Source organism: Mycteria americana, chromosome 13 (assembly GCF_035582795.1).
Source record: "Mycteria americana isolate JAX WOST 10 ecotype Jacksonville Zoo and Gardens chromosome 13, USCA_MyAme_1.0, whole genome shotgun sequence".
Lineage (NCBI taxonomy): Eukaryota > Metazoa > Chordata > Aves > Ciconiiformes > Ciconiidae > Mycteria > Mycteria americana.
Genome location: NC_134377.1, coordinates 11,570,610 through 11,597,269, shown reverse-complemented (window position 1 = coordinate 11,597,269; position 26,660 = coordinate 11,570,610). Strand labels below are relative to the sequence as shown.

Here is a 26,660-nt window from a genome sequence, read left to right as displayed (position 1 = left end):
TGCTTCTCTGAGTCGTGGAGGTGCTGCCAAGGGCCTCCCATGGGAGGGCGATGGGAATTTGGTCACCTTAGAACTGGTGACTGAGCTAGTGTTTGCCAAGAGGACAGGAACTGTCCCACAGACCAGGACCCATCACATCTGAGTGGCTCCACGTCTTGTACATCACCCCAGAGAACCTCGTACAGCAAATGCGTTTGGCTGCCAGTGGCTATCAGGGAAACGTGTCCCATCCCTCTAACACCTGCCCTCATGCCTCTTGTCTCGCAGTTCATCACGGAGGGGTACGCAGCCCACTTGGCCCAGCTGGAGTACAACCACCGCTCGCGCCCCGCCAAGAACACCACGCGCATGGCGCTGCGGAAAGGCAGCTTCGGGCTGCCCAGCCAGACCGAGTTCCTGCGCAAGAGGAATCACCTGCTGCGGACTATCTCCTCCCAGCCTTCGGCCACCGGCAGCAGCACCAGCTACCGTCCCGAGCGCACCCAGAGCCAGTCCGACAGCGACAAGGAGAGAGACAGGGAACGCAGCCAAAGAAGCATGAGCATCGCCACGGGGTGCTGGGGCCGGAGCACAGCATCCCGGCTGGAGTCTGGCCTCTTGGGGCAGAAGTAGCCAGGCCAGAGCCAGTGACTGTCGGCTGCAGCCACCGGAGGAGAAAACAAAAGGAAAGAGGGACGAGGCCGGTGTTACAGGCTGGAAGGGTAAATATGGTGCTACTCTAATAACATCATGGTATTCTGGGAAGAGACGGGATGTTTCCCACGCAGAATGTGCAGGCCTTGCAGCGGGAGCGTCGGGTTTGTGCAGCATGAGCCCAAGGAACAGCTGGAAATTGGGGGGGAAAAGTCTCCAGGTCAAGATCGCGCTCTCTCCTGCCTCCTTCTCTTATCCAGGTTTAGTGACTGTAAATACGTGCCTCCTCGCCTTGTTAGCCATCGCTCCGATACGCGTGACCGAGTGCTGTCCTCAGAGCCACAGGAACAGGGGATGAGGCTGGGGGAACTTGTTCTTGGTTGTCACAGGAGTCAGACTGAGGTGCTCTGCCGGTGCCAGCACGGGTGAGCTGGGGTTCGATAAGCATGCTGTATCCCTGCGCAGACAGCCCCAAGCGAGGGATTTATCGTGGGCTGTGCCAGGCAGAGCAACCGAGAGCTTTACCTGTACAAAGAGCTTCAAGTTCAGCCACTTTCTCAAGGAGTACGGGCAGTGGCAAAGCATAAAGATGTATCGATGCTGTTGGTAGAGGCAGAATGTCGGCAGATTCACGCCCAAGAAAATGGGGTCGTTATTACTGTTATTTTTTAAAGAGACCTTTTAGAAGCCGATGGAATTTAATGTGTTGACCTGTTAAAAGAGGAATACAAGCTATTTTGTTTGAGCTGTTACAAACCTCAGACACTTAATTTGCTGTTAGTCTCCAAATATTCTTGCTATATATTAATTTCCAAAAGTAACCACCGTATATTTGGAAGCGGCTGAAGGCACTCAGCAGCTAGATTGCATTGCAGTTCTTCTCATCCAAATGCAGGGTCTGACTCTCTCAACACCCACCTCTGAGACGTTTTCTTCTTCCCAGGTTCTCTCCAAGTTCAGTAGCAGCTTTCATGGGAACTAGACTCGCTTCTTTTACCTGTAGTTACTGAACTGTAAAACCTCATTGTTTTTTGCACTGATGATTTTTAGAATGGAAACCTGTTACCATCTCATGTAGCTACACCTAACTGTTTGTAGTGCATGACAATGAAATATTGCTAAGCCAGGGTGTGTGTATATATATATGCATATACATATGCACACACACACATATATATATGTATATATTTAAAAAAAAAAAAAATCTGTGCAGAAGTTTTTCCAGCAGTAAGGAGACTGTAAGGAAGTGTGCCAACAATGTCAGGAAACCTTAAGAAAAGGCCATATCTTAATTTTCCTGGTGTGTTTCTCAGTGGATGTGCCTGAACTGATGGTTTGTGCGCTGCTGGAGCGAGCTGGGGCTGGGTGAGTGGCAGAGGGGAGCCTCCGGTGCGCAGGGCGAAGCGCTCGCTGCTGGCTGGCACCCCCGGTGACACCAAGACGTGCACGGTGCACGGTACAGGATACAGGACCAGGAGCGCGTCACTCTGCAGCAGCGGAGGAGAACAGTGCCTAGAGCGAGGGCTTGCCAAGTAGCCCCTTAGTCCTGTCCCTCCCAGGTCAGCCTGGCCCCGGTGAAGGGCCCGGTTCCCTCCTTGCACACATCTCCCGGGGTGGAGGGGCATCCACCCTGGGGGTCCGGAGTGCCCATTTACAGACTCCAGTTGGCCTCTTTCACGTGGAGATTTTATAGTCCTACCGAGCTCCCCGACTATGTGTAACCCTGCTTTCCCCCACCACACTTTCCGGTCTTTATATCACTTTCTACTTATGAGGATCTTATTTATAACAAAGAATTTTTTAGACTGGCTGCTTCATTTTATTAACTGTTTCAATATGAAGTGCAGGACGGCCGCACTGAGACACACAGCACTGTGAACGCTGCTCTGCTAATTGGCTCTGGGCCACGGTAGGCAAATCTAACTCATCAGACATCCAGGGTAGATCTCACGTGTTCGTGGCACTGGAGGGTCGAAGCGGAGGCAGAGGAGGGACAGTGCTGAGCTGCCGACGGCGTCCGAGCCGGTGGAGTGCTCAAACCCAGCTGCCTGCCCGCTGCCCAGTGCATCTCCCACATCTTGCAGCCTGACTGCAAAATGTTTAACCGCTTCTCTTTGATAATTATTCAATTACAGAATGTATCTGATTACTTTTGTTACTGAAAACTGACTTCCCTTTCTGCCGACTCAGCTTAGCTCTCTCTGAATGTACATCCAGAGCTTACTGGGTTTAAAAACAATGTGAATTGTCCCCCCCCAGCTTTTTGCTAGTCGAATGTTACACCAAACAGATGCCATCTGAGTAGGAAGCCAAGCCACAATCCATCCTGTGAAGTCACCAAACCACATCACAAAATTTCTGCAAATTTGGATATGGCCTTTGCAAAATTCAACTTCTCTCCAAGTCCACAACCAAGGCATGATCTGTACATTTTCCAATGCTGACAAGATGTTCACATTTTCTTATGTGTAGATAGTGTAAAACAGAGGCGAATGTAAATGTTCAACATAAAAAGTGGATATATAAAATTGAAAGTTATTTATTTATGTAGAGGAAAAAAAATGTCTGGAGGGACTGGAACCTTCAGGGTTTATTAATATTTAAAAATGTAGCTTTTTGTTTCAGGCATTATGTACAAAGCAATTATTTTATGGACCAAGTTTAATGTAACTGTCAATGAATGCAGAAGTGCAATATTATACTCACCTCTCCATCACTTCATGTTTTAAACAGCTACTAACCAGTTACACTGACAATCATAGCACCTCCATCCTCATCCTTTGTTGAGCTTCTTGAAACATGCCCGGGTCCTTTCCCTGCCCCCCATCTGTTGGCCACTGTACGGATCCAACACGGAGAAGCAATTGTAGAGCAGGACCTTTATTGCTGCAATAATACCAGATGAGGTGGGTGTAGTTACCGGGAAATATGCCAGTAAGTTTTTCTCCACCGATTCAGTCCATCATAGTCTACATCAATCTATCCTCAGCCGCCCCCATCTGGCACTCGTCTATCTGAAGCAAAGATCAATGTGCTACTCACTCAAAGAACAATAGCAATAGTTTAACTCTGTGTTTATCACCTGTTTGTTCCAAGCTGTTTTGGAGAGCAATGCATGTGACCCGATGCCTTTCCACGTGTATGGAAGAGGATCCGTTTGGATGTGGTGAGGGAAAGATGAATGTATATTCCATCCTTACTAAAGGGGCACTGTCAGGTTAAAGACCTAATTTATCTTTGTTACAAATAACTTGTTTGCTTCAAAATGAAAGAATATCAAGTTTCTTGTGCTCCTCCCTATCGCCGTTGTCCAGGCAGCCATCGGCGCAACCGGCGACAGTCGTGCTGCTTCTGCTGCAGCCCACGTCCTGTTCTCTCACACTAGCACAATACAGCCCGCGCTGTGCAGGCTGCCTTGGTCTTTTTTTTTTTTTTTTTTAATTGTTTCCATGGGAATTAAACTCTGCTGTGGAACTCAGATTTTTTATAAAAAGCAGCTTTTTGTATTACTGCACTATTGGGCCAGACTTTCTACCTGACACTGTCCCTTTAAAGTCTTTTAAAAATAGAAGGAGGAGCCCATGCATTCCCTCCAAGTTGTTTTCCTGGGTTTGCTAGATCACTCAGTCAGATGAGGCGAAATTCTAATACCAAAAACGTTTACAGTGTCCGATACGCGAGCCGAGAGCAGTAACTAGCCAAAGGGTTACTAACAAACTCCCGCTCCGCCCAGCAGCCGCTGTGCTTGCTGTAGCAGCCCCTTCTTCAGGTATCGCCACAGTTTGCTGCATTTCCTATTAGTTCTAGAAGCCTTACGGTCCCCTCCCTGTCTTCAGCACCCTCTGCCTGTTGATACCCTCGACTGTCAATTTTATATTCCGACGATGTTAGTTGTATTTTATTTATAAAAAATTGCTTTAGGGGTAACAGACGTGTGTGTGTGGGGAACCACTGGAGGGCATGCCCGAGGGCGCCGGCAGCCGCGCTGGGTACGCCCCTGTGTGTACAGTACCGTGCCGATGACTCGCTTGTGTGTGACAAACCTTCTGTACAACTTCCTTCTCCTCCTTGCTGTTAGTGCATCGTTCCAATGCCTGGGTGTGCTTTGTGTACAGTATCATTGTGAGTTACACAGATTAAAGAAATGGGAAGGCTCTTCTCTGTCTGCTTTTTTTGGGAGACTCTAGAAACAGACAAGTCACAAAACCCAAGACGTGAGCAGGCACCAGTTTAATGGGGTTACAGCGATGAACAGAACATGGAAACCCTCTGTGCAGATCAGTCCTGCAGGACCTATTTGTCCCTTTTTTTTTCTTTTTTTTTTTTTTTACATTTTGTAGATTTATGGACTTTGCAGTGGGGGAAAGGCCAGCTGTTTGCTTCACAGCAGCCATGGGCATGGGTCCCCAAGAAGCCCAGAACCCTAACGCTGCCCAGGGCCTGCGCTGTGGGGAAGGGACACAAGCTGCATGCAGGAACAAACAGCAAGGCAAAGCCACCTCTCTGCAAAGCGTGCCTGCCCACACCCGAGTGCAGTGTGCCAGGCCTGTGCTGCCCCAGTGCCACCTGATGAGGTGAAGCTGCAGAAGGGCTGAGTAAAGCCCCTGGGGCACAGCGGAGAGTGGCACTTGAAGGTGCAGAGGAGAGCTGCAGCCTGAGCAGAGCCATGCAGCAGCACAGCCGCTCCTCTCTGAGCGAGGTGGGTGAGTGCGAAGGACCCATGAGCCTGCAGCACCGGGTAAGCACGGGGCATGCAGATCCAGCAAGGAAGGGGCCAAGAGCAGCCTCTAAAGGGAAGAAGTGGCAGCCAGCTGCGTATTTTGCAGCCCCAGCACATACTCTGTCCTGGCCACAGCGTTGGCTCCTGCCCACCAAAGCCCAGAGCTGAGGGGCAGCAGCACCTCTAGGTGCTCAGCACCAGCGAGCCTGTCCCCGAGGTGCTGCTGAGCTCCTCCAGTGTCAAAAAGGGCACTGGGGCAAGCAGTTCCAAGTGTGTTACAGCCACACTGGCCCCAGTCAGGAGAGGGAGGGGAGCAGCTGTTTACTGGGAGATGAACTGTTAAAGTCACTCTCCTTCCCAGTCAATAACTTACAGAGCAGCTGGAAATTGCCCCTGGGGAAGCATCCTGACACGGTGCTGTCTGCGTGATCCAGAGACAGATCTGTCACGCAGCAGGACAGGCTCCCGGCACGGCTGGCACTCGTGCGCTCACTGCAGCATCCCCGTCCTCACCTGGAAGGCCAGCCCATCCCCGCGGGTGGCTTGCTGCAAAGGAGAAACACGGGTGCTCACAGCACCGTCTGCCCAAGGGTGAAGGACCACCAGCACCAACCCGCAGGGGCCCCTGCAGACCTGCCAGGGCTCAGTTTGCCCTGGTGGAGTCGGGGGGGGTCCCCTGGGAGGCAAGACAATGCCTCCGGGTGCAGCAGCTCCCGGGTTGCACCCACCCACCCACCAGCAGCTCATGCTGGTAGCAAGCCCCTGCTACCTTGTTAATCTCCTTGTGTCTCTCCTTGCTGACGATTTCTTCTAGTACTTCTCCATCTCCCTTAATAAGCCTGGAAGACAAGCACAGGCCCACAAGCCGTGAGGGCTACTGGCAAGTTCCTGCCAGCCACACTGTTTCCCAGCCACAGAAGGCGCCTGACCCGTCCCCCCATCCCACGCCACCCTGAGGGCCGCTGTCATGCCCCAGCTCAGGCATGCAGCCACCAGCTCCCTCGCAGTGGTACGTGCCCAGGACCAGGTGCTGGGCTGACGCACCTCTAGGCAAGGCCAGTGACAACCTACCCCTGAAGTTGCATTAGGTGACTTTTTTTTTTTTTGCCGTATCAATAGCACAGCAGGCTTTTCCATTGCTCTTGTGGGATTAATGTCACCATGCTGCAGCAAGGACAGGTGTGGTCCCCTGAGAAACCAGCATCCCCCTGCACGGGCCAGCCGTCCCTGCCCCAGGCTGTGGACACTGCCTGCTGTGTGCAGAGCCAGTCACGCTTGCACACGGCGGGAGAAAACACTTGCAATAAAAGGATGTCCTGCCACCCCCACTATCTGCAGAGGCTTCGCTGTCAACAGCAGTAGCCCCAACCTCTGCAAAACCCCTTCCTTGTTTCCCACAGAGTTCAGGTCTGGTCCTGGCTGCCCCAGGAAACTGCAGAGCCATTCAGAAACAGGTGCCAGTTTGGGCCTGAAAGGCAGCCAGACCAGGGAGCATCCTGCTGAGCAAATTCCAAGCAGTGTCGGCGGCGGCTCACACCTCCAAACACGAACAGAAATTTAATTGTCTTCATTACATGCCTTACAGGGAACCGACCTTTGTTCCACACCTCTCGGAGCCCCGCAGGCTGCCTTCTATTTTAAGACCGGACTTGTCATACCCAATTCTCTTCAGCATGATGTTTTCTGCTTGCTGAGAAGATGCAGTTTATTAAAAACTGGGTCATTCCTATTTGGCAGCTAAACGAACTTCAGTTTGATTGTTGTCTGTAACCCCAAGGGGCGCACACGCTCCCTCCACACTTGCACCCAGGTGCTAACCGGGGCTGAGTGCATGTGTGCTTCGGAGCTGAAAGGCAAGTGCGCAAAGCAGTGGGGTAAGGAGGTGTCAGTCACCCCCCCGCTTCCTGCTCTGCCCCCGCTTGCAGAGTCCCATTTAATGGGAAGAAGCTGAACCCTTCACAGCGCAGGGAACAAACCTTCTGCCTCCAGCAGCAAGTTGCTCTGCTGTTTGCATCCCACAGCTCTGGGTTGGGATGTGGCCCGGTGCCCCCTGCATGGAGCCCCGGCACAATTCGATAATTTGGTGTCAAACACGTCACTTTCTGGGTAAGTTACACCAGGTCTGATGGGAGGGGATCTGCACCGCATCGGCTCAGGCCTTTGCTGCTGAAGGGGACCTGGGTCCACACGTGGTACTGCAGTGCCATGGACTGGCATCCTCTAGGACTCCAACCCACACAACAGGGATGGGGATGGACAACCTGCCTCCCTTTTCCCCAGGGATGATACCTGGTTCTCCCTGTTTCAGGATCCACGACTCTCCTTATGACACTCTGCCTTGCGTCCCATTCTTCCTTTGTCATTGGCTTCATAGCCTGGATTCGGGATTTTTGTTCATCTGTCAAAACTGGAATGCATCGGTTCGTCAGAGCCGTGCTCGTGGGGCCGGCTCCTGGCCGAGGGGCACAGCACCACGCCTGACATGAACAGACACGCATGCTGCACCAATTTCCCAGCGGTACTCGGGGTTCAGTGATGAACCATGCAAAGGAAGGGCCATTTCATGTCCCAAAGCCAGTACCAGCTTTGCCAGTTTGTTACTGCTGACCGTGACCTTCCATCTGGCATCTTTGTTCCCCGCTCACATCTATAAACTACATCTAAACACTTCACAAATGACTCTCTGAATGTGGCTCCTTACATTTACTTGGTGTGGCTTGAAGGCGGCCACAGTACGTAGGAGGGAGGAGCATCAGGAGCTCCTCCCTGTACACAGCCCTCCTTCCCTCAGACACCTCGAGTGGGTCCCAGGAAGGGCGACATGCGAGCGTCTTTCCCCAGTGTGACACTTGTGTGCCCTGGCTTCAGCAGGAGGGAAACGACATCGTTACCTGGTCCGGAGTCCACCGGTGACTCCTTCTGCCACTGCTCCAGCGAGGGGCCGGGCACCACTTCTCCTTTGGCTTTCTCCTCCTTAGCCCTTTCCTTTGATTTCTTTTTTGATTTCTTTATTCTCTTCTTCTTCTTCTTTTTGTCTTTCTGTTTCACTCGCTTTTTTTTGCCATGTCGACTCTTCTTCGTTTTGGAGTCACTGTCACTGGAGTCATCAGAAGAGGAGCCGGAGGAAGAGGAAGACGAGGAGGAGCCGGTGGATGAAGATGCTGTCTCAGAGGAAGAGGTACTTGCCTTCCTCTTCTTTTTATCCTTTCCTTCCTTCTTCTTTTCTGCAATACATAAGAAGAGGTTGAGTGGAGCAGCTCTGGCCCCGCGGCAGCAGCAATGCTGGTCATCCCCCTCCCAGCCTGGTTTCTTTCTTGCCTGAACAGCAAAGCCCCCAAAGCTGGGACAAAGACCCCTCTGTGCCAACAGCTTTAACGCATCACAGCGTGCAGCACCACGCGGCCAGACCAGCACGCAGAGGGGCTGTAGGGCTCTGCACCTGTCAGAACGAAACTAAAATGGGCACAAAGTGCACAGCAGGGCAACAGACACCGATTTAGCTAAAAGGAGGGACCCCCTTCTCCCACCTGGGCCCCCTCTGTACACCTGCCCCAGGAAAATGTGGTGAAAGCACGGGGTCACGGGCCTTTCCCCCACCTTCCCTAGCTGCCGCTGAGCTTGACTTGTGTCTGTGAGACCCAGAGGTCTGCTTCCTCGGAGGAGAGCTGCTGCCCTGGCGTGAGTCCTTGCTGCTTTTCCTCCTTTTCTTCTCCTTCTTCTCCTGTCTGCTCCGAGAATTGCTTTTGCTCCTGCTTCGCGATCGCTTCCGAGACTGGGTGTGGGCCATCGTGCGTCAGCCCCTGGAGGGAACGGGTCACATCAGTGCCACAGGGGAGACCACCCTCGCTCAGCAGCAACGCAGCCAGCAGCCCCAAAAACCTTAAATCCAACCCTGAGCCAACCAGCCCTGGAAGACCTGCTCCTGAGTCCCCCTCTGAAGACGACGCTGAGCTCCCAACACGCAGGGGTAGGCTGAGGTTACCCATCACACAGCCGTGGCTAAACTGGATTTCGCCAACCCACAAAATGGACCGCTCAGCAGAGACATGGGGCCCCGCAGGGACAGCACTGCTATCCCCAGGCAGCCCTCGCCTGCCTCGAGACAACCGTCTGCAAGCAGGTTGGGCATGAAACCTCCACCAGACTTTCCCCACACTTCTCGAGTTTGTCCCTAGATGTGATGACTAAGAGAGAATTGGGCTGATCCCCGCCGGGGTCGGGGTTTGCCGGCAACACTGTGCCCCATGGCCCCGGGGACAACCCCCGGCAGCCACGGGCCGTGACCGCCCCATGGGGCTGGGAGCCGTCGGGAAGAGGTGACATGCTGCACCTGCAGACGGACACCGGCAAGGTATGATCGATGCTGCGGCAACAGTGAGCAGAATGAAACATCCTCCCCAAGCTGAACACAGAGTCAATCACCCCATTACTTAAAATGCCGAGAGCGGGCGTGAGCCAAGGGAAGGAATGAATTTTTAATATTCCAATTTGCTTTTAGAAAACAGATTATGCATTGAGCTGGCATCCCCGTCCATCAGCCTGACCAGCTGCCAGCAGCCACAGGCCAGAGACGGCATGATATATGTTCTCATTAATTTAAAAAACAAACTGGCACCGTCAGCAGAGCAGTATCTGCGAAATTCTTTCTCACAGCCACCATCCAACTACCACATTTAATTAATTGCATGTTTACCACCTCGACGTTCCCAAGCGGCGATTCGCTCCCAAGTGAATCAGACCTTTGATTGATTTCCAAACGGAAATTTCAATCAGAAAAAAAAAAATCCAAGACAATTAAGGACACACAGGGAACTTTCTGAAGATGAGAGTCCTTCATCGACACGCACCCAGCAGCCATCCCTCACACCAGGGCCTCGCTGGCAGGACAGCATTTGAGTCTCAGGTCCGCTCCATCCATGGACGTGGTGGCAGGACCCGCTTTTATACAACTGCAGCAACAGGGTCAACGGATGCGGAGCTGGGTGCAGACAGGAGCATCCCAGTGAGTCCGGGGCGACGCCACGGGAAGGGGACGAGCCCCAAGTCCATCACGGCAGCACCCCAGGCTGGTCGTGCCCCAAAGCTGGCATCCTGCCTCCACTCTGCCACCAGGTCCATGGCCACAGTGGGGCAGCTCCTCCTGCCCACCCAGCTTCACCCAGGCCCAGGCCCGGCCCTTGGCAGGGACCTGGGAGCCCGGCTGCTGTGGTGGGAACCCTCCACAGGCGGAGGGGCAGCCCTTTCCCTCTCACCCCAACACAGGGAGCCTGCGGCATGCTGGCCCTTTTAAAGAGCTCAGCACGAGGTGTGCTGGCCCTTTAAGTACTTCGCACAAGGTGCACTGGCCCTTTAAGAGCTCAGCAAGAGGTGCTCTGGCCCTTTAAGAGCTTAGCACAAGGCATACTGACCCTTTAAGAACCTGCGCCAGGCGCCTTGGCCCTTTAAGAGCTCAGTACTAGGTGCACTGGCCCTTTAAGAGCTCAGTACTAGGTGCACTGGCCCTTTAAGAGCCCGGCGCAAGGCGCGGCCCCTTTAAGAGCGCGGCCCGGCGCGTCCGGCTCTTCAGCAGCCCCCCCACCTAAGGGTGCCTCGGCAGCGCGCATGCGTGACCCCCCCACTCCCCCGGTGTCCTCAGCCGGGACGGCCGCTCCGGCCCGGCCCCGCGGCAGGTGAGAGGGAGGAAGGAGGGGAGGAGGGCGGGACTCACCGCGGCCGGGCCGGGCCGGGCCGGGCCGGGCCCCTGCGCCGCCCCGCCGGCACCGAGCGGGGCACCCGCCGCCGGGCCCGCGCTGGCCTTTCCCCGCCGCTTCCGGCCGCCGTGCGCTGGGCCGGCCGGCAGCTGGGCCGCGCTCTTTGGTTCCGGGGTCCGCCGGGCCTGCCCAGCCCCGCGGCAGCCGCCGGGCCAGCACCGGTCTTGCCCGTCGGCTTAATTTTTTGGGCCTAATTCAGACGGGGATAGGAAGCGCTGACGTTTTCTGCTGAAGGAAATGAAGACTTGACAATTGGTTTTCTTGATACCAGCCCTTTGGCTCCGTGCACAAACATAACGGCACCTTTCCTTCCCGAGATGCAATTTTAATGGGTTTTGCTAATGAAAAGCTAATCAGCGCTGTGTGCTAATGGCATCCCTGGCCAAAAATACAGGGGATCTGCTGGGAAGGCTTAAATCCACACCCTTTGTGCAAGCTGTACCGGCTCACATTCAGCCTTTCACAATTATCGACGATGCAAAGTCCGCACGCTGTAATTACTGCAGTTGAATAAATGAATGAAAAAGCCCCTTATAAACGCAGTGGCGTACATGTATATCAAATGTATACAATTAGCTTCCCACAGAGCCAAATGCAGCCACCAAATCAAAAGATATTTGGCTTCTTTAATTTGTTTTGTAGCTGGGAGAGTCTGTGATTTCAGCCAGCCGGCAGTAAGGCGGGGAAAGCACTTGACCCTCCGCTTGCATCGGCTGCCAGGGGATCTTGGTGCTGAATTCAGAAGTCCCAGGCCTGCCTGCTGCACCCAGGCTGAGACGGTTATTTTCTATTTTTACTTGTTCATGTAACTAAAGGAAGGGAGTTAAACGTAGACTCTGCCTTCCCCCCTGGAAAGTTTCACTATTTTGCAGGTAGCTCCCACAGCTTTGTCTCTAAAGCCCATTTCTGCTTGTTTAGTAACATTCACGCTATCTTTGAAAGGGAAATTTGTGCCCAAAAGAGCTCATGGAGGCCTTCAGAGATCCTCTCGGCCACCCTGTGGGATCAGCTCTCCCTATATTGTTCCCGATGGATTTTTCTGAGCCTGGGTTAGGTAAACGGTGACAATAATTCCATGCCATTCCCAGCAGCCTGTTGAGCATCACCTGTATCTCACTTTTGAGCAGATACTTCACTGTCACCCAACAACAAAAAGCTCTTCCCCTTCCCCTGGAAGAGGACAGGAGTCCCTGCAAATAGCGGAGCAGTGGTAAGTGCAGGGCTTTATTGTACCGTTCTTTTCCGTTTACAGCAGGACCCGCAATGCTGCTGTTGGCACAGAGCTCTTCACAAAGGCCAAGCAACTCCGGGTGTTTTTCCCGTACACCTGAAAATATTTACGGAGCCTTTGCGGTGAATCAAAGCGTTAAGGCTTCCTACATCTTCCAAGCAGTCCTCCAGCCCGAGCGTGAGCCCTGGGGAGCCTGAGTACTAGCTCCTTCAGCTGTCCAGGCAGCTGGCTTCCCTAACCCCAGCAGGACTGGCTTTGCATCACTTTCCAAGGCGCTTGCTACTTCTTACATGACTCATGCATCCATCAAAGAGTCTGTTATCGCAGTCTGAGAGGTCAGAAAGGAGCTTCAGGCAACTTGGTCTGGAGAAATCAGGCCCTACTGTCTGCTACCACAAGGAACAGAGATTCACAGTCTCGGGCGCATCATCTTCAAGGGTTTCTGTGAACCCATCTCCAAACCCCTCTGCTTCCACCAGCTCAGGTTTCTTGTTGCACATGGGGCAGAGCTGGTTGCGGATGGCAGATGACCTCATCCAAATAATGAGGTTCCAGCGTTCCCCGGAGGCAATGGGAAGCGCCCCATGGATCTGTCCTCCTCGGTGTAACAGCCCCTGGGCTCCCACATGTTCGATCTCTATGTACTTTGGCACGGGGGTAGGATCCTGGAACAAAGGGAGGCGGATACAGCATTACACCAGAAAGTCCCTAGCAGAACAATGCTCAAATAGTTGAAACTTTTACTTGTCACCTCTTCACCCGCAGCACCCGGTGAGCAACATGGAGAGGACTCTCTGCACCTCTGAAATGCAGCCACTTCAGTGGTGGCTTGGCAGCAGTTTAGTACAACTGTTTCCCAGTAAGACATTCTCAGTGCCAGGTCCAGAGGGAGTTTAAAGGCAGAGTTTCAATCAAAAAAACTGTTTCACCAGTGTATGGGAGCTTTTACCCTTCTCTTGCCAGGAGTCCCCTGGAAATAGGGGCTACGGATTTAGGTTTAAGTCTCATGTGAAATAAATTTCTTCTCTCTCTCTCTCAGCACCTCCCTGCTCACTATTTCAGTTGTGGAAAGATGGGCTGGTTTGTTTCACTCTGGTTTCTACTATGATAGCTGTCTCTGTCCCCTCTTTGAAGCTTGAATATTGGTAACGTGCTTGTAGCAGAAAAGGCTCCTGTATAACCAAGGCGTTTAAAAAAACGGGGAAGGGACAGAGCAGGTCTGACTGTCAGAAGTGGATAATTTTTTTTTTTTAGAACACTGTTAATGCCTTGAAACTGGGGGGGCGAAGGGGTAGAAGGGAATAGAATCGGGGTCCAGATTAGGAATATGCTCAATACCTGGCTGAAATCCCCAAAGTACAAGTTGCCTTCAGTGAAGTCTTTTCCCAGTGAAACGTTTAAGGTGACTTCTGCATTGTCATAGTGAGAGCTCAAATCCAGATCTTCGTGCAGTGAGTACTTGACAACAAATGCTTTATGGCTGTCCAGACAAGCGCCTCCCAAGTCAGGATAAAGCAGTGCCGTTATGGGCTGCAGGTATTTTTCACGCAGGGGTGTGATGAAAGTTTCATCCATCCCAAGCTCATTTAGCAAAACCTGTCTCAAAGAGAAGAGATGGGAACAGCTGACCAACTACATCTGCTGTTTCATCAGAGCTGCTGCAGAGCTGTCTTGTTCTCTTCCAACCCTGCTGCTTGCTCAGATAAAGAACGTTAGAGCAAAGGCTCCAGCTACAGGCAAAAGAAGAAGGATCAAGGTGGAAAGTGATGGGGAAAAGACACGGTAAGACCAGAAGTTAAGTGTTCTTTAAAAATTGACTCCTTGATTTAAATGTGTATTGCTTAAATACAAGGTGTTCTTTGCTCTGAGATACCAACTCCCAACCCCTTTCCTTGCACTCCCCTGTCCTTTTGTCTGTGTAACACACATTCCCTCAACCCTTTCACTTCAAAGGGGCCGTACTCAAACTGCTCTGTGCTCAAATTACAGGCATTTTGGAAGGGAAAGGAGTGTGAAGTGGGGAGGTAAACTGGAGTCTGCTTGTGAACACTCCCCCTAAAGAAGCGCAAGAGCTAGTGAGTCCTACCCCATAGTTATTCATAGTGTTGGGCCTGCCTTTAGGCATGTCCGACTGCTCAAAGTTCTCCAGCTCATCCACAAAGGCTTGGCAGAACTCCTCTGTGAACACTGGGAGTCGATAGATCCTCTTATCTGTCAAGAGAAGGGAGACACCATTTGCTGGGGAAAATAACAGGTAAGTGTCTTCTTGGCTGTCATGCTGTCTAGCTACACTGTGCTGGTGTCAGTGAGAATGCAGGATCCACGTGCTTTGCTTTGTGCTCAGGCTGCTCAAAGGGCTGGAACCGTTCCCTGGGATCGGCTCTGGGATGTATTTGTTGTTTTTCATGTTGGCCCCTCATTTCCAGACTTTCCCATCCAGTCAGGAGATCTGGCACCGATTTAAATGCCTGCTGTAGGTGCCAAGGAAATGTTCCGAGAGAGTCTAGAGGGAGGGCCGTGAATCAACGGCTCATCACAGGCAGTCTGAATACAGCCTCCTGGAAGAAGGAGACTCAAGGTCATTTAGGGGATGGGGAATTCACTCATCCAGTGCCAACCTTTTGGGAAGACCAGGCCTTCTGAGCTGCCTTTCAGGGTAGAACCCTAAAGGTCTGTGTAAGGGGAGCTCAGTATCGAGGATATAGAAGCTAAGACAGTGTGAAAAGGCTGTGCGCCTGGAAATTGTGCCTTGGACAAATCTGGGAGCCCTGCACATACACAACATGTGTGTCTGTCTTTTTGTCTTGAGAAAAGGAGACAACTTTGCAGCTTCCGCTCTACATTTTGTCAGCATTTCTGGTAGGGAGAAAGCTTCACAGATGCCTCCAGGGAAGCTTAAAACCCAGATCTCTTTTTAAAAGACTGAAATCGAGACTGAAACTATTTCAGCTCAGACTAACCAACAGGGATTGTCTGAAATGGTAAAGCACTCGGGGAGGGAAAACCAAGCTCCCTGGGCTAACAGTGTCCCTTCAGCAGGCTCCCCCGTGAGGTTGTGGTACAACCAAAATCCCAGCCCTGCTGCAGCTAGAGCCTGGGACTGGAAAAGCAGAAAACAGGATCTCATCCAGAACTTAACTGCTGCACAATACTGCCTCTCCAGAGACTCTCGTCAAGCACAAAATAACATCCTGTTTGTCTCAGCTGTGTATCAAATCTGAGCTATTAAAGACAGGGCTTGAAAACAGCTGTCATCACTGAAGTTGCAGTGTCAGACGGGGAGATCTTTGTGGCTGATGTGTTGTTTTCTTTACCTGAGAAGGACTTGATGTAGCGCAGGAGGCCATGGAGATGAGCATCCGGCGATGTGCAGTATCTCACAATTTCTAGAAAATCTGGGGCCAGGAATGAATCCTAGCATCAAGGGAAGAAGGATAAAAATACACAGAAACACAATTAGCCTGCGCAGTCTTTCACAGCCCAAGAGGGAAATGGACTTCCAGGCAGCCACAGGAAAATATGTAGAGTCTAGGGAGCAAGGCTGATAGTCACACTTGGGTTACTTCTGTGGCAGGAAATGCAGAATGTTACTGGTGTTTTTCCTTGGTGGTTTAGGTAAGTTGCTGCTTGCTGTAGTTCGTGGGTTTCTACGTATAACTGGCCAGATTTATCCTTAGCGTGATGGGAAAGAGCCTGGCTTGCCTTATGGACTCCTAACAGGTGAGCGCAAAGTCCTTCCTAGCAGATTTAGCATCTTGTTATGGCCTCAGCACAACAGCGTGACTACGCTCTGCTGTAAGCATTTCCCCACACAGATCATGACAGACAACAGCAGGACAGACAACAGCAGAATTTGTTACTACAGGATCATGGAGCAGTAAATCTGTGCAAACTTGTTAGTGTGTTACTGCTGATCTGTGGTAATTATCCAGCTGGGAAGTCTTGGGTCTGGCAAACACAAGGAAATTCAAAGCAGAGTAGCCCACAACAACGAGGGCTACCCTGCATTTGCGCTGGGGTGTATACATGCAAGCAGCCTGCTGCCCCCCTTCAGACGATAGTCACTAGTAACTTGTCCATGTGTTAAGCCCATAAATGCTGATTTCTGTGGCTGTTCGTTAGACCTCACCGACGCTGTTTGCTGCAATGATGCTTTAGGTCTAAATTACTAATGGTATTCTGAGTCCCGTACCAGGTGCTGGTGCAACTTAAATATAGAATGACCCTTATCTGGCTATAAACCAGGTGGAATCTTGCCTGGAGAATATACTACACTGTGAAAGTTTTTAATTCAGTTTTGATATGCTACGCTTTGGTTTTAATTCAGTCCAGCTCTAGCACTGTGGGCAATCTCGAGAAGAGGGCTTCCTACTGCAAAAATAAACTGTCAGGCAACTCCCTGGGCGCAAAAGAGATTCCAAACATACTGTCTACCTGCAGAATGTACACTTCTGGGTGTTTTCGTTTGTAGCACTTTGAGATGATGGCTTTGCGTTCCACTGACTGATGAGTTAACTGTTTTCTTCTCTGCACTTCTGCCTCAATCTACAAGTAAACAACAGAGCATATTGTTAGAAAATCAAAAGGGATAACTAAAACAATTCCAGGAATTTGCTCATTGTTTTAAGCCAGTTATTTTTGTTCTGGGCACCTCTGGGAGACAGCGTGTATGCCTTTGCTTTTCTGTAGTCAAAACAAGTCCAATAAATATCTGAAAAGCCAAATGCCTCAGAGGGATTTGAGACACGTTCTCATTATGGATGGCTTAAAAAATAACTGAAGTCTTTCCATGGACATGTCAAGTGGAGCTACAAGGTTTCAGCCCTTTCAGGCATTCTGACGCCTCATGAATTGCCGGCCTACGCTTTAAGAGTCTGGCTTATGTTCTGACAATATAAGCATTGTCCAAAATAAAGACATTTGCTGGGAGGGAGACAGGACTTGTCATGAAGGGATTACTGCTAAGTGTTGTGGGGACAGGCTAATCTGTCATTTCAGAGGAGACAGCTGTAGTAGCAGCTGATTCAGGCAGCTCTTCCTATTTAATAACCCCCCATAAGATTAGTTTATAACAGTCCTCAGCAAAAAGGAAGGAGGGTGTGACCAGTACCCCCTGCTCCCGACCCCTAGTAATGTGGTTAGCACAACTAACGCCATTTTATAAGGCAAGCAGCCATTCTCTGTGAGCGAGCAGGTCACGTATTCATTCCCTGTCCCTCATTATCAGGCCCTGAAGGTCCTGTGAACCAAGTAGATGGACCAAACAGATTTCTTCTTCCCCTCCCTGCCGGACTCAAGGTTCCTGGGCACCAGGCTGATTACTCCCATCCTTGCCGGCCTTGAAGGTCCCAGGCACCCGGCCAGCCAGGTGTTGTTGATGTCCCCGTCACAGAACAGGGAAGCGTAACAGCACCCAGAGCACTGTCTATAAAATCAAGCAGTTACAGCCCTAAGTGGGGAACTTGGACTGGAACTGTTGTGGGACAGCAAGAGCTGTGACCAGGGATGCCTCCACTGTCGTCTGCTTCCTCCACATATTGAGTGAGTGACTCGTATTCTTTTATATGATTTTTGATTATGATTGTTATATTGATACAGCAAACTGTGTATTAAGATCTGACCCCATCTGCAGAGGGTCCAGGTGATTAGAAATTGTAAGTTAAATTAGGATCTAGAAATCCTAAGTTAAGTCGTATTACAAATTCTGTATTACACTGCTTATTGTGCTACATTGATTCTGCTTGTAGAAATCCTGTGCCGTTCTAATCATAAATTCTGTGCTATGCCAATCACAACATCCTGTTAAGAAAATAAAGCTTTAATTGTAACTAGGATTTAGTGCTGGCATCATCCTGCCATGGATCCCCAAAAGAACCTGTCTGTCCCCTTAGTGCCGGGTGAAATTGGAGCTGGTTGTGTGACAGGTCTCTGTCCCTGGCCTGGAAAGAAACACAGATCCCTCCCTGACAGAGTGCCCCGGGGCGGTTCTTGCGGCGCGCCCGGGGCAGCGCTGCCCTCCCCGGCAGATCTCATGTGCGCGCTGCGGGATGCCTGGTGATCCCACCTCAGGGCGCTCTTTAAAGGTAATGGAGAAAAAGAAGGGATGAGGAAAGACAAACTAGAAGGCGCTGGGAGCCAGCTGGCTGAGACCAGTTAGGGAGCGGCGCAGAAGGCCCTTTCCATAACGCGCCGACTTACAGTATTTACTCCAGGGACGCCACCGGCAGCCTCCCGCCCCGGATCAAGGCGCCAGCGGGGACTTTCTCCCTTCGGTCTCTGCCCGGCACCGGCTTTGGTCAGGACAAGGCGCCGGGGAGCTGCGCCCCAGCTCTGTCGGGGCCAGGGCTTCTGGCTTCGGCAAGCCGCCCCGGCTCCTTTCACCGCCCGTGCCGGCCCCCGGCCGCCCGTGCGTGTGGAAAAGCCGCAGGTGAGGCGGGGTCCCCTGAGGCAGCCGGGTGCGGTGGGCCGGCCCCCTGAGGCGGGGGCTCCCGGCAGGGAAGGGAAGCGAAGCGCCCGGCCCGCTCTGACAGGATTTACCTCCCGCAGCGCGGCTCTGAACTCCTCCTCGCTCCGGCAGCCCCGCTCCCGCAGCGCCTGCAACACACGCGGCCCGTCACCCACCGCCCGGACTCGGCCGCCGCCGCCGGGTGGGGGGTGCCCGCCGCCCCGCCGTTACCCGCCCGTGGTCGCGGCGGAGCTGCCCCTCGTCCCGGTACCGGACGTGCAGCCCGTAGCGCTCCACGAAGACGTTATCCGAGAAGAAGCAGGCGCAGGCCAGGAACGGGCGGCCCGCGGACATGTTTCCCGCCGGCGGACGGGCAGGGGCGGCGCCGGGCGCGGGTCCAGCCGCCAAACGGCTCCGCCGCGCAGGGGGGAGCGCCGCTTCCGGCCGGGCCGGCGTGAGCCAGGGCGCGTCGGCAAATTCCGAACGCGGAGAAAAACGAGGGGAGGCGAAACGTGCCGGTTTTCTCCCGTTTTATGCTTCTTTTTTGTAATTTCGGTGGCGTCACGGCGGCCGCGGCCTGCAACGATGCCGCTTCCCCACAGCCCCCTGCCCCAGTCCTTGGCAAGGCCCAGGCCGCGCTTCCAGCCCGTGTCGGCCCCGTGGCTGACTCGGCGCCGACGCGGGCAAGGAGCGCCCAGGGCCCGGGCTCACACCGCAGGGGGCGGGGGCGGCGGCGGCGGCGCGGCGGGCGGGACACCCGCTCCCTTGACGGGGGGAGCCGAGGAGCGGGGCCGGGCCTGCTCGGGGCGGCAACGTTCGCCGAGGGTTCTTTGCAGACGGTCCCTGAGAGCCACCGCCACGCCCCTCCCCGGGCCGCGCCCGCGCCTGGGCGCGCGGCTGTCGTGCCCGCGCGGGCAGGGGACGCGGCCGGCGGGGGCAGCCCCGGCCCGGCCCGGCCCGGCCCGGCCCATGCTGGCCATGGACTCGGCGCTGCAGGTGGCCGAGGAGGAGGTGGTGGCGGCCGAGTCGTGCGGCCCCAGCAGCAAGTTCGAGGACATTTACCGGCTGCTGGCCGAGGGCTGCTTCCCGCCCAGCTTCTGCTCCATCAAGAGGAAGAACCTCAAGCGCTACGCCCAGAAGTTCGTCGTCGACGGTGGGGACCCGGGTGGCAGCGCGGGACAGCCCCGACGGGGCCTGCCGGGCCGGGGGGGGCGCGGCGGCAGCGCCCGCCTTGCCCTTGGCCGCGGCCTCCCCCGCGGCCGCGGGGACGAAGGGCCCGAGCGGGCGGGGAGGGCCCAGGGTCGCTGCGGAGGCGTGCGGGGACGGCGGCCCGCTGGCACGGAGGCGAAGGCTTGCCGTCCCCACAGAGAGGAGGACAGATGCGCCGCCCCCACAGCACGGGGGGGGTGCGTGGCTTCTTTGCCCTCTGCAGAGAGGGAGCCGCGGGATGCCGCCTGGCCGGTACCCGCTGCCTCTCTCGTCCCGCCTCCGTGCCTTGGCATCGCTTTTGGGGCGCGGAGTGGGGATTGCGGCAACCTGGGGTAGCACCGGTGCGCAGCGGGGTAGGCCAGAGCTGGCCTCTGGAGACCAAGGTGGCTTTGTCTTAGCGGAGGATTTTGCTCAGCCCTGGGCGCAGAAAAGAGGTCACGGGGTTTACGTGGGGGTGATTCCAGTCTAGCAGCTTCTCCAGAGGCATTACAGAAGCTCCCAAAGCAACAGTCCCCCTTTGTCATGTCTCACCTGTTCTTCCTGCTGTAGAAAATTACCCTTTCATGGGGACTGAGCAGCTGAAATGACTGTGAGGGTATGTCGTTTTAGATAAACGTCTCGCATTTGCAGGCGGCTGCCTCTACTATGTGGGACCCAAGAAGGAGGAAAAGCGCGAGGTGATTGTGGATCCTGAACGGAGGCGGCAAGTCTTTCTGGAAAGCCATTTCACCGAAATCGGGAACCATCTGGGCCAGAAAAAGACCGTGCACCGGATTCAGAGCCGGTACTACTGGCTGGGGATTGTGAAGGATGTTGTGGACTGGGTAAGTTGAGAGCATCGACTCTGTCAATGACATGAGTATTTCCCAGGACGTTCAGGCAGCAGTCCCAAGTGAGCAGCTAGAAGAGCCCTGATGCAGGGATGATGTCGTTTCTAGTGCCTGTTGCTTTGAAGCCACGCACTAAGTAACTCTGCAGGTGAAACTGTTGGAACGTTCCAAGACAGCTGGATAGATTGGATGTCTTTCCCCCGAGCGTCAGGAAACCTGCGCAGGTAGGCCTCCTCGTGCAGGGCAGTTTTGGCCAGCGTGGGAAGGTGGGATTGTTTCAGACGACGGTTGCTGGGTATAGCTTTGAGCAGGCGGGATTCCTGCCAGAGCTGCCCAGTTCCCTAAACTATTGTAACAGGAGGAGCTCAGTGTTTCCACCCGCTCTTCTCGGCTGCTTCGCCTCACCTGTTTTATTGCCGAAAGTTCCCTGCAGCAGGGCTCTGCAACAGCGTGGTTTGAAGAAGTGTGGTTGCGTTGCATGGTCAAAGCAGTCCATGCTTTTCCAGCATCCTGGGGCTGATGATTTTTCTAACTGGCATTAGAAGTTTAAAACACAATAAATATTTGCCTAAAAACAGGGTGAGAAATTTCTTAGCTATCGGCCACGCTGAGAAAATTGGTTATTGTGTCAGAGAAAGCTGTCAGGTAAGTTGTGTTTTGTCCTCTTTTTTTTTGTGCCTCGCTATTTTTATTGGGTAGAAGGAAGCTGCTCAGACATGCTGTCTCTCTCATTCCTTCGTAACCTGTCCAGTCTGAATCTGACAGAATTTGTCAGCATATTTTAAAGTCCTTTGATGGTCTTTTCCCTTTCCAGATCAAAATGTGTGAAACGTGCCAGAACGCAGAGCACAACAAGAATGTATCGCGGAAATCAAGGCCTGTCAAAGTGGAATCACCCTGGGAAGTGCTGGGATTAGACATTCATGGTGAGTGTTTGCGGCTGACAGACAGGCTTTTCAAGGCTTCCATGCCAGCTGTCAGGAAGCGTGGCAGGCTTACGGCTGCACGTGAGTGAAAGCCGCCTGCGTCTGCGGTGAGGAGGTGCCAGGGAGGCCATAGCAGCCTACCAGGGAGCAACCTGATCCGTGTGACTGGCTTGGCTCCCTCTCTGCACACAATGGGAGTTGTGGGCGTGTGTTGCTTCCCAGAATTGAGACCGTGATGGGTGTATTTTTGCTGACAAAGGTCACAGAAATATACTGGCCAAATGACATTGCAGAAGAGAGTCGTGGTTGTTTTCGCAGTCATTGTTTTGCTGGGCTGGGTTTTTAACTTTCCTCATTTGGGTGATATTACGGCATCACATTGATTTTTCTCGATGCTTGTTGATGCAGGACCTTTTCCTGAGACGAGCCAGAGCAATACACACGTCCTCCTTGTGACCGACTACTTCACTAAGTGGGTTGAGGCTGCTCCTCTGCAGAAGAAAGATCCCTTATCAGTGGCCAAAGCCCTAGCTACAATTTTTTACAGGTGGGCTCTTCTGTTGCTGATTGCATTGCACCTCTGCAGTGAGATGGGGTGCTCTGGGATGTGTGTTGCAAAAATACTCTATGTCCACGAGATGGTTCCCCACAAGAGCAGGAACTCTCCCTTTCTACAGGAGAGGCCATGCAGTGCTTCTTAGTACTTTACAAAGTACTTGGGAAGAGCCTGTTCTCTTGTTATCAGGGGAGGGGAGAAAGAGGCAGAAGTGGTTCTCTGAGTAGCTCCAAGGCCAAAAGAGCTGGTGCTCCCTTTGCAGAAGTTTTAAACCATCCCCTGACCAACCCCCCGGCCCCAAAAGTGTTTATTTTGTGCTCACATGGTTCATATCACCATGTGACGTTGTCCTTGTGGAAAATGCCTGTGGCCAGCAGAGATTTGCATTAAGAGCAAGAAACTTTGCTTTTTTCTCCTACTGCCTTATCATTCAAAAGCAAACAGGCTTGGCTGTTTTGGAACAGGTGGAGCCAGCCGGCCGCTCTCTGCTCTTGGGGAGGTGAGGTCATGCCAGCCTCTTTAGTACCAGCTCCACTGGAAGGCCTCTGTCCCTTTTGTATCCCATTTCCCATGAGGGTTGAACTTCTCTGGCTCTGCCCTGCAGCTGATGGAGTAAAACCAGTTGCGTGCCCTCTTCTTTTTTCAGGTTTGGAGCATCCAAGAACATTTACGCCAGTCAGACGTGGGACTTCTGTGAGGAGGTAGGTCAGGTGCTGGATGGTTCGGGGAAGAGCAACGTGATCTTGAGCAGGTTTTTTTGGGCAGTGGGTCCCAGAGGCAGAGCTGCAGCGTGCCATCTAGGAGGTGCAAGGAGCTGGTGCTGCCTTCTCCCTGCCCCAGCCTTGTTGCCAGCAGTAGATTATTTGCCAATGCTTTCATCCTGTTAGAGATTTAAGGTTGTGGTTCTGTGTTGCAAGTCCTCCAGCCACACTGCAGCCGTTCTGCTCAGAAGGAAGGGTCCTGTGAGATGAGGCCCACGAGATTCCTGCCCTACCCTGGAATTAACCAAGCTTCCCAGTGCTGTGGAAAGCCTCAAGCACGGGAACAGTCAGGCTCTAACTTTTCTGGAGAGCTTTTTCTGCTGAGCAGTATCTCCTGGCACGGGGATGGTGCCGTCTCATGCTGTGGAGGCTGCTAGCTGCTGTGGTGCAAACCCGCCTTGTTCTCCCATGGGCATGACCCCGTGCCTTTGCAGGTCAGCCGGCATTTATGCGAGCGCTGGAACATCTCCCAGATCCTCACCCCCGCAGACCCCGCAGACTGCGCAGGCCTGGATGACCGCAGCACCGAGGTGCTCAAATCCTCCATCTGCAATGTGGTGAATGGGAAGCCCAGTGAATGGGACACCAGCCTCGACCCTGTGCTCTTCGATTTCCGCACCTCAGTCAACTCCATCACGAAGTACACCCCCTTCTTCCTCATGTTCAACAGATACGTGTGCCTGTCATCTGAGGTAACTTCTCGACAAAGGAGAGTCTTGTAGGAGGTTTGCCGCTGGCGCAGTTACAGAGTAACACCCAAATATCTGTACCTTGCAGGTGGATTTTGTCAAGGACTCTAAAGAGCAGGGGGCTAGCTCTGGTAAGGCAGACAGCCTCCCACCATTCACAGCCGCGGTCCAGGAGCAGCAGAATGCGGTGAAAGAAATTGTAAGTCTTACAGTGCCTTGAAATCATTTTGCAGCCAAGCTCCCCCCAGGGTCCCTCGCAGCAGGCTGTGCAAGAGCTGCACGGAAGGGATTTGCCCATACAAGGATCATGAGCAGGCTCTCAGAGAGAGCCCCTGGCCCCATCTCTCCAGAAATGCCATCTCACAGGAGTCATTAGCAGAATTGGGACTCTCCAGTTCCTGACAGGAAAAGGTCGCTTGTCATCTATCGAATTGGGCTCTATTTTTGTGGATTGTAGCAGAATGAGATAAGGATAAAATTCCATCTATTTGGGACCCAAAAGCAGTGATATCAGAGGAATTAGGTGGTGAGGAACCAGCCTCGGAATGGGAGATGGCAGCTCCAAAAGTCATCTTTCTGAGACCCTGTAACTGGCAAAGACAGGAATTTGTGAATTGAACCAAGTTGGTATCCCAGGGCCATGGAATTTCCAACTTTGAGAAGGATAAAATCAGTAACAACTGGTTAGAATTTTATAGAGGCATTCCCCACAGAAAGCTCATCACGGTGTTACAGCTAAGAGCCATTGTTTACCCCACAAGAGAATTTCTAGCAAGGGGCAAACAAGAGACTCAAATTAAATCGTACTGACATTGTCAGGCAGAGAAAGAGACCTGCTCACGTATTATTGGATATTGTCCAGCGGTACAGGACGCGGTACAGGATGCTAGGATTGAGAGGCATAACCGACTATGTGAATTATTGGCAGATGAGGCCAAAAAGAAGGAATGGATAGTATTTCAGGAACCACTGCTGAAAGATGAACAAAATGAATTATGTAAGCTGGACCTAGTGTTCGTTAAAGAAGATTGGGCCTTAATAGTAGACATCACAGTTAGGTATGAGAGTAATCTGACACCTTTGGCTGATGCAGTGGCAGAGAAAGTTAAGAAATATCAACATCTAAAAGATCAAATTCAAGAACTGATGAATACCAACACTATTAGAGAGCCTGCGGGCTCCTTCCTGTCACCAAGCACAGCAGGTAGCTGATGGGCTCGAGTGTGGCAGGGAGGCCGCGTGTCTGGCTGGGAAGGAGCGAGGCAGATGCCAGTTAAGCACTGCCTGAGACTCCACAGTCCTGGCCTGAGAGGAGAGGTGGACGCTGGCACCTTGATGCATGCCAAGGGCAGCAGAAGCAGAGACGGACCCTCTGAGCTGGCACTGTTTGGTGCCATGAGGAAGCTGGTGGTGTTGCTGCTCAGAGCTGAGTGATGAAATACGAGGGACTGGCTTACCCCGTCAAGGCTAATGAGAGCTGTGTCCCAGCCTGCCCAGCACTCTGCCTTGTAATCTGCATCTCAAATCAGCCAAGGGAGTCCGTCCTCAGGCAGGGACAAAAAGCCTTTAGGGCCAAGCTGTGTAATTAAGAATGTTAAAAGTAACCCTGCCCCAAAATGGGAGGAGAGAAACTGGAGAGGCTGGGGCTACCATGAAGACTAGTGACCCAGTGGGCAGAGAGCTGGGTTTGGGGAGCAAGGCCAGCATTCAGGTCCGACTGTCTCTAATGTGCTGGGTGACCTGGGCAACTCATTTTGTCTCTCCATTTCTTGGTTTCCTGACTTGAAAAATGACCTCAGTGTCCCCTGTAAAGTGCTTGGCAATATATGTGCCAAAAAATAACAGACAAGGCTCAAGTGCTTTGTTTGCTCAGTCATTTTTTAGACTCAGACAGGGTTATGTGATCCTCTCTGGTCCCACCTGGACTGTGATTATTCTTGCCAGGGAATAGCAGCAGTAAAACAGGACAGGAGGGAGGAGGCCTGGGAGCTGAGCATGTGGGACCTATTCCCAGCTGATCCCTTTGGCAGCTTCCGCTCTCTAGCTCGGATTCCCCTTTTGTGAAATGGAGATGCACATCGTGGCACGGGGCAGCAAGAGCTCCGTCTAGGTAACGCTGAAGCATCCTTCCCTGTCCATAAGGGCACTTCTGGTGTCCAGGTCGCTGACCCTTGCCTGCAGACGGGCCAGGATTGGGACTGTAATTAACAGGAGGTGATAAAAGCTTCCTTTGGCTCTGTGTTACTCCAGCCTAGATCCCCTTCTGCCCTCTACTGCTGGAGAACTAATGGCTCCTCTGAGCACAGCCATGAAATCACAGATTCCTTAATGTAAGGTGTTGTGCTAGTTTGGAGTTGGTGAGGATAAGGCCGGAAAGACCTTGCTTAGTCCCTCCCTTGCCCCAGGGTGCAGCCGGCTCTGCTGGCGCTTGCTGGCACAGCCTTGGCTTACCAAGCTGAGCTCTGCACGCTGCAGCACGAACTCTCACTTGCCGAGCTCGTGTGAGACAGATGCGAGTTGATTTTTAAGCGGCGTTTCAAGGCCCAAGCCAAGCAATCTCCTTTACAGGTGATCGCCAACATGACCACAGCCTACAAGCGGGAGCGGAAGAGTGTGAAAAGGAAAAGCCGGGTTCTGCCCTCTCTTGCCTTCAAAGTGGAAGACAACGTGTTTGGGAGCAATGCTGCCAGCTCCCTGAAGAAGCTGAAGAAGGGCCAGTTTGTGTCGTTTCAGATCGAGACGGTCCTGCCGCCTGAGCAGAGTATGTCCGGCATGAAGAAAACCAGTTAGCCTCTGGGGCTTTTCTGGGGGTCCCACGGGGCCGGGGATAGTAGCACGAACTGTCCCCAAGGTTTGTGGCCCAGCTGCATGGGAGTCCAGGGTGCAGACGTGCCTGCTCTGTCCTGGGGA

At 53.0% G+C, this 26,660-nt stretch overlaps 3 protein-coding genes across 10 annotated transcripts in view; 1 reads left to right on the top strand and 2 right to left on the bottom strand.

Moving 5' to 3' along the window:
- The window catches only part of PITPNM2 (phosphatidylinositol transfer protein membrane associated 2), a 142,149-nt gene extending 137,372 nt beyond the window's left edge, over positions 1-4,777 (top strand). For all 6 annotated transcript variants that reach the window (XM_075516314.1, XM_075516313.1, XM_075516311.1 and 3 more), the window contains one exon: positions 268-4,777. In XM_075516314.1, the coding sequence (XP_075372429.1) occupies positions 268-612 (345 nt within the window). In that variant the 3' untranslated portion in view covers positions 613-4,777. The remainder of the gene's footprint in view (positions 1-267) is intronic.
- A 57-nt stretch (positions 4,778-4,834) lies between these two features.
- On the bottom strand, positions 4,835-11,185 carry ARL6IP4 (ARF like GTPase 6 interacting protein 4). Of its 3 annotated transcripts, XR_012777757.1 has the most exons (7): positions 11,061-11,185; positions 8,951-9,153; positions 8,245-8,577; positions 7,643-7,760; positions 6,948-7,043; positions 6,123-6,192; positions 4,835-5,899 (listed from the first exon to the last, which is right to left on the bottom strand). XR_012777757.1 is itself a non-coding variant. In XM_075516318.1 (6 exons), the coding sequence occupies exons 2-6, from the start codon at positions 9,138-9,140 to the stop codon at positions 5,843-5,845; spliced, it is 768 nt and encodes a 255-aa protein (XP_075372433.1). In that variant the 5' UTR covers positions 9,141-9,153; positions 11,061-11,185; the 3' UTR covers positions 4,837-5,842. The 3 variants fall into 3 exon arrangements, 2 of the variants coding, with proteins under 2 accessions (XP_075372433.1, XP_075372434.1); XM_075516318.1 differs by lacking the exon at positions 6,948-7,043 and having other exon boundaries at positions 4,837-5,899; XM_075516319.1 differs by lacking the exons at positions 6,948-7,043; positions 11,061-11,185 and adding an exon at positions 10,201-10,308 and having other exon boundaries at positions 4,837-5,899.
- A 1,115-nt stretch (positions 11,186-12,300) lies between these two features.
- Positions 12,301-19,346, bottom strand: OGFOD2 (2-oxoglutarate and iron dependent oxygenase domain containing 2). Its single transcript, XM_075516317.1, has 7 exons — positions 19,011-19,346; positions 18,872-18,928; positions 16,769-16,879; positions 15,649-15,748; positions 14,421-14,545; positions 13,673-13,930; positions 12,301-12,999 (listed from the first exon to the last, which is right to left on the bottom strand). The coding sequence occupies exons 1-7, from the start codon at positions 19,131-19,133 to the stop codon at positions 12,724-12,726; spliced, it is 1,050 nt and encodes a 349-aa protein (XP_075372432.1). The 5' UTR covers positions 19,134-19,346; the 3' UTR covers positions 12,301-12,723.
- Between the last annotated feature and the right edge of the window lie 7,314 nt (positions 19,347-26,660).

Coding starts and splice junctions, on each gene's coding strand:
- ARL6IP4 (XM_075516318.1), bottom strand. CDS start 9,140: ATGGCCCACACCCAGTCTCGGAAGCGATCGCGAAGCAGGAGCAAAAGC. Junction 8,578..8,950: donor CTCAGCGGCAGCTAGGGAAG/GTGGGGGAAAGG, acceptor TATGTATTGCAG/AAAAGAAGAAGGAAGGAAAG. Junction 7,761..8,244: donor ACCGGTGGACTCCGGACCAG/GTAACGATGTCG, acceptor GATGCATTCCAG/TTTTGACAGATGAACAAAAA.
- OGFOD2 (XM_075516317.1), bottom strand. CDS start 19,133: ATGTCCGCGGGCCGCCCGTTCCTGGCCTGCGCCTGCTTCTTCTCGGAT. Junction 16,880..18,871: donor TCAGAGCCGCGCTGCGGGAG/GTAAATCCTGTC, acceptor GTTTACTTGTAG/ATTGAGGCAGAAGTGCAGAG. Junction 14,546..15,648: donor CTACATCAAGTCCTTCTCAG/GTAAAGAAAACA, acceptor TTCTCTTGACAG/ATAAGAGGATCTATCGACTC.